This window comes from Taudactylus pleione, unplaced genomic scaffold, assembly GCF_031769625.1.
Source record: "Taudactylus pleione unplaced genomic scaffold, aTauple2 ptg000305l, whole genome shotgun sequence".
Classification (NCBI taxonomy): domain Eukaryota; kingdom Metazoa; phylum Chordata; class Amphibia; order Anura; family Myobatrachidae; genus Taudactylus; species Taudactylus pleione.
This window is the reverse complement of record NW_028284706.1, coordinates 2,293,961-2,302,500: the sequence shown is the minus strand read 5'-3', so window position 1 is coordinate 2,302,500 and position 8,540 is coordinate 2,293,961. Positions and strand designations below refer to the sequence as shown.

Here is an 8,540-nt window from a genome sequence, read left to right as displayed (position 1 = left end):
CGCAAAGTGCTGGAATCTATGGGTTTCCCTGGGCATTAAATGCAAGAGTCTGAAGTTTTACACTAATTTTACTTTGTTGCTTCTGATGCTGCAAGGAAAAATCTACCACCCGGGGCTTAACACGTGGGTTTCCAGCAGCTAAATGAATCGTGCATCGCGTTCACTTAGCTGCGGGGTAAAACCTGTGCCTAATTGTCCCCCCCCCCTTTTCCCTCATCCCCTTTGTATTTTTTGAAGCCAGACCGATTGATTTAATTGATTTATTATATGGTCATGCATAATAGTAAATAAACATTGTTGTTTTACTGTACAGAGTGGAAATGAAGAGGAGGAGGAGGAGGAAGATGAAAAAGACAAAGGGAAGCTCAAGCCAAATTCAGGCAATGGAGCGGACCTTCCCCACTACCGCTGGACACAGACCCTCTCAGAAGTGGATGTAAGTTATAAGATTCTGCAAGGGGAAATCCTGTTTGATGTATGTGTGCATACATGCACATATGTTTTCCTCAATGCTATCCATTTTCCCTAATTCTGGGGCTGATTTAGTATCAGGAGCAAAGCTATTGAGTGCATCATGTACACATGGAATAACCATTTTGTGTTGCAGGGTAGAAATTCAAGTTGCACAATCTTATGTAGAGTTTCTACTTCAGGGTCCATAGGGGGTCCACAGGGTTGACCTTGGGGTATAGCTGGATCTGGATCCACGGGCACCACGCAATTAAAGCTTTGCTGCTCCCAGGATGCACTTGGGTCCGTCCTCCTCTATACCCCGCCCCGGCCACAGGCACCTCAGTTTTAGTTGGTGCCCGGCCGGAGTCGGGTCACCCTGTCGCAGTGGGGCTGCAGGAGCAGCCCCTAAGCTTTATTTTAAAAGAGAAATTTTTTATTTTTTTCTTTTTTACACTTTTAGAGCGGCAGCATCAGACTGTCCTTTAGGACGTCCACGCTGCCGCTCCTTCTCCCCGCTGGCGCCGCGACGCCAGTACAGCTCTGGGGATCGCGGCGGGACCCCAGAGCCTGTACTAGCCGGGCTCTGGGGACTCCCTTGACTGCTGCCGGACGCGACGGGGATCAGGTAAGCCGCGGGTCGCCGCGTGCGGCGGCCCGCGGATACTTCAATGCAGTCAGGAGCCTCCGGTCTCTGGGGACAGACCGGAGGCGCTAGCGGCGGCGGCGGGCTCCCCCTCAATTGAGGAATACCCCGCGTGTCCGCTAGACCACCAGGGTATCAGGCTGGTAGCGGGACCGGCAACCCGGGGGTTAATTGCTAGCCAGGGGAGGCAGCCTTCCCTGTCTAGCGGCTCCTCCCCTCAGCTCAGCGCGCCTTTCAACAAGCAGTCTGGCGTCGCTGAGCTGCTCTTATCTTACGGCCACTCCTCCTCTGAGGTCTCCGGCGGCCATCTTTACTGGCACATCGCAGACTCCCAGGCGGTATCAAGTGGACCGGTCCCCCTGTGTACCTCTCCCCTGCTAAAGGACAGTGTACACAGCGCTATAGCCCTCCCAGACACTGAATCTGGGCGGTTGATTGTAGCGGAAGGTGCAGTGAGTATAACTTTTCTGCATTGTATGTGACTATTGCTAGTGCTGCCTGTCTGTGACTTATTCTCCTTACTGTCAGCTTATAACTATCCCTTTCCTTCTCCTACGGCCCGGCAGGTGTGTGGGGGGTTCCACAAATGTTGCGGTCTTCCCCCGGGGCCCAGACTGTGGGTCCTTACTCGGGACTGCCTGTGTATGTGCAGTCTTCCCCAGGGACGTGTCAGTCTGTAGTGCCTTTGCAGAGTGTTGCTCCGACGGCTCCTCCGCCTTGGGTGGATGTTCTATCCAGCTCCGTACAGAGTCTGGCGGCTTCATCCTCGGCGTTTCAGTCTATGTTGCAAGGTGATGTGCCACCAAGGGTGTCTAAACGTCCGGTTGTGAGTTCACTAGCTGCGCAGTTGTCGGACTCGGAAGTGTCCTCAGATGATGGAGAAATCCATGAGGACTCTGACTCTGATGTCATGGGGCAGGAGGTGGAAGCTAAGTCCTCCATTAATGTTCCAGCCTTAGTTAGGGCGGTGCGGGCTATCCTACATGTTGAGGATGATGCGCCGGCTCCTAGGTCGAAGTTTCCTAATTTTAAAAAGGCCAAGGTGACCTCAACTGTGTTCCGATAATTGATCAGACAGGGGGATCATATGGCGGCGGCCTGGCAATTACCTAGTAAGAGGTTCCATCCACAGAAGAGGTTGGCGGCGAACTATCCTTTTCCTGAAGCTCATTGCAGGAAATGGGAAACTCCGCCGGCGGTGGATTCCCACGTTACCCGCTTGATCAAAAGCGCGACGTTGCCATTGCCGTCTATCTCCTCTTTGAAGGATCCCACGGACAGGAAGGTGGAGACTTGTTTAAAGTCCATTTATTCTCTTTCCGGGGCGGTGGCTCGCCCGTCCATGGCTATCTCCTGGGTGGCTAAAGCCATTGAGGCATGGGCCAATGCCTTGGAGGATACCTTTCCTGATGAGGCTCCGGATATCCAGAGAGCGTTAGTGGGACAGATGCGGGATGCAGCTTCCTATATTGGGGAAGCGTCTTTGGATGCCAGCCTGCTCACTTCTAGGGTGTCGGCTGCAGCGGTATCTGCTCGGCGCTCCCTGTGGCTGAGGTCCTGGAGGGCTGATGCAGATTCAAAAAAGGGTCTGGAGGCCTTGCCTTTTAATGGTGATTTACTATTTGGTCCGGATTTGGACAGAATAGTGGATACTTTGGCTAAGTCCAAGTCGGCTTTTCTCCCTTCGGCCTCTGCGCCGGCTAAAGTGAGGAGCTCTGCCTTTCGGTCCTTTCGGGTTCAGGGTAAGGCCAAGGGCCAGTCCTTCCCGAGACATTCGGCAACCAAGGCCGCACCCAAGCCCAAGAAGCAGGCATGGAGTGCTCGGCGCCCTTCTTCCAAGCAGGAGGATAAGCCTGCTGCCTGATGGGACGGGCCTCTCTCTGGGGGACCCCAGAGTGGGAGGCCGACTTCTCCAATTCGCCCAGTGTTGGCACAATACCACCACGGATGCCTGGGTTCGAGAAGTAGTCTCTCAGGGGTACGCCCTGTCTTTTCGGTTCAGGCCGCCCCACCAGTTTTTCTGTATGAGTCCTTCTCTGGACAAGACCAAAGCTGGTCAGATTCAGGTAGCTATAGAATCCTTGCTACAAGCAGGGGTCATTGTTCCCGTTCCGCAGTCTCAGCGCGGGACGGGGTACTATTCTACTCTGTTTCTGGTACAGAAACCCAATGGTTCTCATCGCCCTATCCTGAATTTGAAGTCTCTGAACAGATACCTCAGAGTTCCCAGGTTCAGGATGGAAACGTTACGTTCCATCATTCTGGCGATGGAACCCGGGGATTATATGGTCTCCCTCGATATCCAGGACGCCTATCTCCATGTGCCCATAGCACCGGCACATCAGCGGTATCTGAGGTTTGCTATCCTGAACCATCACTACCAATTTCGGGCGTTGCCTTTTGGCCTTTCCACGGCTCCGAGGGTGTTCACCAAGGTGATGGCGGTTATGGCTGCCCACCTTCGGGGTCAGGGTCTACGTCTGTTGCCGTACCTGGACGATCTTCTGCTGCTGGCGAGCTCCCCGGAGGTGCTTCTTCGACATCTCCACCTGACCATTGCTTGTCTTCAAGCACACGGGTGGTTGATAAACTGGAAGAAGTCCTCCCTGATTCCATCACAGCGGATGGTTCATTTGGGAGCCCTGCTGGATTCTCGTCAGCAGCGGATTTTCCTGACTCCAGAGAAGGTCTCCTCCCTGCAGCTGCGGATACACAGTTGCCTGAGCAGTTGCCGCCTGTCGGTCCATTCAGCTATGAGAGTTCTGGGGTCCATGGTGTCGACATTCAACATGGTGGAATTTGCCCAGTTCCATTCCCGGCCCCTGCAGGGGCTGATTCTATCGGAATGGAACGGGTTACCTCACCGGATCCGCTCTCAGATGCTGGTGTTGTCCGCGGAGGTTCGGCAGTCTTTGGCTTGGTGGCTTCAGACGGTGCATCTGGTCGAGGGGCGCCCCTTTTGGATCCCGGACTGGGTCCTGCTCACGACGGATGCCAGTCTTCGGGGTTGGGGGGCAGTGACCGGCTCATTATCGCTTCAGGGTTGTTGGTCCGCGGAAGAAGCACTTCTCCCCATCAACATCCTGGAACTGCGGGCTGTGTACAGGGCCCTGCAGTCGTCCGGCCCCGCTCTTCACGGAAGGGCGGTTCAGGTGCAGTCCGACAACGCCACCACGGTGGCGTACATCAACCACCAAGGGGGAACTCGCAGTCGGGCAGCAATGTCGGAGGTGTCTCGCATTCTTGCTTGGGCGGAGTGTCACGTTCCAGCGATCTCGGCAGTCTTCATTCCCGGAGTCCTCAATTGGGAGGCGGACTTCCTCAGCCGTCACGATGTGCATCCCGGGGAATGGTCGCTTCACCCAGAGGTGTTTCAGCTACTCGTGGACAGGTGGGGGCTGCAGGAGCTGGACTTGATGGCCTCCCGTCACAATCACAAGTTGCCTGTTTACGGGTCAAGGACAAGAGACGCAGGCGCCTGTCTGGTAGACGCTCTGTCGGTGAAATGGACGTTTCACCTGGCGTATCTGTTTCCTCCGATATCCTTCCTCGGGTTCTGCGGAAATTCAAGCAGGACGGCGGCACGATCGTGCTGGTGGCTCCGGCGTGGCCCAGACGTCCTTGGTACTCCGATCTGAGGTGCCTCTCCATCGACGCTCCGTACCTTCTTCCTCAGCGTCGGGACCTGTTGTCTCAGGGGCCCTGCCTTTACCCGGATCTGGGTCGGCTGTCTTTGACGGCGTGGCTCTTGAGACAGCCGTCTTGAGGTCTAGGGGTTTCTCCAGTTCAGTGATTGGTACCATGCTTAGGGCACGCAAGCCTGCCTCCGCGCGGATTTACCACAGGGTGTGGCGCACTTATTTTCAATGGTGTGAATCCAGAAACTATGATCCGCAGGTGTTCCGGGTTTCCAGAATCTTGGAATTTCTTCAATCGGGTTTGGACCTCGGCTTACGCCTGGCCTCTCTGAAGGTTCATGTGTCTGCTTTGTCCGTGTGGTTTCAGCGACGGATTGCTACACTGCCAGATGTTTACACCTTTTTCCAAGGTGTTCTCAGGATCCAGCCTCCCTTCGTGCCTCCGGTGGCTCCGTGGGACTTGACGGTGGTACTGAGGGTCTTGCAGGGTCCTCCTTTTGAGCCGCTTGAGTCGGTGGAGCTCAAGTGGCTGACGTTTAAGACCATTTTTCTCCTGGCAATTGCTTCGGCCAGGAGGGTTTCAGAATTGGGGGCGCTTTCCTGTCGCCCTCCTTTTCTGATTTTTCACCAGGACAGGGCAGTGCTCCGCACGCGTCCTGAGTTTTTGCCCAAAGTGGTTTCAAAGTTCCACATTAATCAGGAACTTGTTGTGCCAGCTTTTTAGTCACCTGATCTTTCGGCTGGTGAGGCTTCCTTGGATGTGGTCCGGGCACTTAGAATCTATGTGGACCGGACTGCTTCGGTTAGGAAGTCGGATTCTTTGTTTGTCCTCTTTGGTTTTCACAAGAGGGGTTGGCCTGCCAACAAGCAAACGATAGCCCGTTGGCTTCGTTCAGTTATTTGTGAGGCTTATGCGCAGGAGGGTTTACCTGTGCCAGCCTCTGTTAAGGCTCATTCCACTCGTTCTGTGGGTCCCTCTTGGGCTGCTAGACGTGGCGCCTCCGCTGTTCAGCTGTGTAAGGCGGCTACTTGGTCTTCAATTCAGACGTTTTTGAGGTTTTATGCGTTTGACACCTTCGCCTCTCAGGATGCATCCTTTGGGCGCCGGGTACTCCTTTCAGCACAGGAGCGTCCCCGCCCTTAGTTGAACTGCTTTGGGACATCCCCAAGGTCAACCCTGTGGACCCCCTATGGACCCTGAAGTAGAAAACAAGAGATATGGTAAGAACTTACCTTTGTTATCTCTGTTTCTACGAAGTCCATAGGGTCCACAGGGCGCCCGCCCTGACGCACCTGGCTTCAAATGGGCTGTGTGGCTGGTCACCGGTTTTCCGTCTCCCATTTCTGTGAGTATGGTTTCTTGTGTGTTCCAGTCTTCCTTCTCTCTGTTTAGTCTCCTCCTCCGGCCTTAGCTGCTTACCAACTGAGGTGCCTGTGGCCGGGGCGGGGTATAGAGGAGGACGGACCCAAGTGCATCCTGGGAGCAGCAAAGCTTTAACTGCGTGGTGCCCGTGGATCCAGATCCAGCTATACCCCAAGGTCAACCCTGTGGACCCTATGGACTTCGTAGAAACAGAGATAACAAAGGTAAGTTCTTACCATATCTCTTGTTTTTAGGGGGCGAGACCATTTGTAAAACTTCAAAGTGATTTTTAATTTATAAAAAAATTTTGTAAAGATATAGCTGATCAGTACAGCATGCAAGAATTTCTCCTGCATTCTAAAAATAAAATAAAAGCTTCCATAAGCACCCATGGCAGAGCAGCATGGTTTGTTCAGCTACAAGGTCTACACCTGCAAGTACTTGCACCTGATTCTAAGGAATGCTGTAGAGTTGCTATGGGGCCTGGATCGTCTCCAGGGCCCACCAATCACTTCGCACCCACCCCACTTTTTGCAGTCTCTGCCAAAAACTACAGCTACTTTGGGGCTCTGTGACCACCTTCAGAGCTTGCATCTAACCCTACCCCCCCTGCGGCTGCCTCAGGGGCACAATCCACCCAACGCCCGTCTTCCCCATGCTTCCCTCTCGCCACACATGGCAGCAGCAGCAACAAGTGGACTGGGCAAGCCGTACCAATATTAAATGAATGATTTGGATTGGACTCTCTCACAGAGGAGAGGACAATAGCCTTGTACATGTCTGCCCCAGCTCCTCCTCCTTTCCCACTGCTCTACCCCCCCCCCCCCCCCCCTCTCCCATTGTCTGGGCATATTGCGGTACCTGCCGAACAGTGAAGGCGATGATCGTGCAGTACATAGAAATAGCCCATGGCGCCAAAAACCCTAGTTGCGCCTCTGATGGTAGCTCTGCTTTTCAGAGTGGGAGAGATTAGGCACAATATCTGCAGATGAAAGCCAGCTGCTGATTATAGTTGTGACCATAAAGACAATGAGCTCAATAAAAGTACCAGCAATTTTATTTAAGGTTGCGAGTAAATGCGGCTACATGCCGCACTTGCGGTACCGCAGGATTCGTGGATTTTTGTTCGCAGCTCCATAGATCGAGTTAGAGCCTCGACGGGAGCGAGTTTCAATGCTGCTGCTGGCGTCTACACACCGTTGCAACAGCAACTCTCCCACCTCCCGTGTGAGGATGAGTTAATTGGATAGAGCCCAATGAACATTGGGCGACTAAGGTTATGGACCCACCATGAAAGTTTGTTTATAAGAGGGATTTGGACACTGTTGTATGCACATTTACACGGGAAACATGATTATATTATTTTTTCTCCTTCATCCACTAGGGGACACTGGAGGCTTCAAGACAGTGGGGTATAGACTGTGCTAAGTGGGAGCTGGCACTTTTAAATCTTTTTGAAGTGACTAGTTCCTCTCCCTCTATACCCCCCTACAAGCCCAGTCTTAGTTTGTGCCCGAGGGAAGATGGACGTGTATAATACACCCCTCCTCAGGGTTTAGTATTTCAAGAGTGCTCCTGCGCTGAAGACATTGAGGACAGTTTGGCAGTAGCTGCACTGCCTGTCTGCATCCCGGGAGCTGTCGGGGGGACCCGCTTGCAAGTGCACGCACTTTGCCTGGGGTTCCCGACTACAGAGACCTCTGTCTCCATATAGTGGGTGCCGTATGCCGCTGCTTGCAGCGCGCATAGCGGACCCCCGGCAGTCATTACCGCCGCAGGCAGCGTACAGCACCGTGAGTATTACCAGGCCCCCCGACTATTGGGCTAGCCAGGTTAACCCTACATAGGCGGTATGTAACGCAGCAGAGCTTCCCTGATTAGCGGGGCAGCCAAGTGTATAAGTGCGCATATATTTAAAATTGGCGCCTTAGGGGGAGGGCGGAGCTTAGCTCCAGAGACTTGCACCTTTCTCCCAGCGCTGCTTTGGAAGTGTGCTGGCGGCCAGTATAGGGAGAATCTGTGTCTGCTGTATAACAAATACACTGCTGCATGAAACTGGTAGCCTAACCTGGACTGCAAGTAAACAGTGGGGTTTAGGCTGGTCAGGAGAGCATTTAAGGCAGGTTAGTAACTACTTAATTATCAGGGGATAGAGGCTTTAATTTCTGCAATCTGACAGGTATTGCAGATACAAGAGGAGGACACAGGTCCTGCTCGACAGTCTTTCTTTCTAAAGAAAAAAGACAGGCTATTGCTTTTCCGGAGGTACAGACTTTTCTACAAGGTGTGATTCGGTTACAACCTCCCTTTGTTCCTCCTACGGCTCCATGGGATTTGGATCTTGTACTTTCCTTTCTACAGTCTCCTCTGTTCGAACCTTTGGAGTCGGTGGAGTTAATATACCTTTCGTGGAAGGTAACACTTCTTCTCGCACTGGCCTCAG

The 8,540-nt window shown here is 53.3% G+C and overlaps 1 protein-coding gene across 2 annotated transcripts in view; it reads left to right on the top strand.

Annotated features, from left to right (window-relative positions):
• The window catches only part of NUDC (nuclear distribution C, dynein complex regulator), a 101,478-nt gene that overhangs the window by 41,218 nt on the left and 51,720 nt on the right, over positions 1 to 8,540 (top strand). For both annotated transcript variants that reach the window (XM_088442073.1, XM_088442072.1), the window contains exon 5: positions 314 to 436. In XM_088442073.1, the coding sequence (XP_088298199.1) occupies positions 314 to 436 (123 nt within the window). The remainder of the gene's footprint in view (positions 1 to 313; positions 437 to 8,540) is intronic.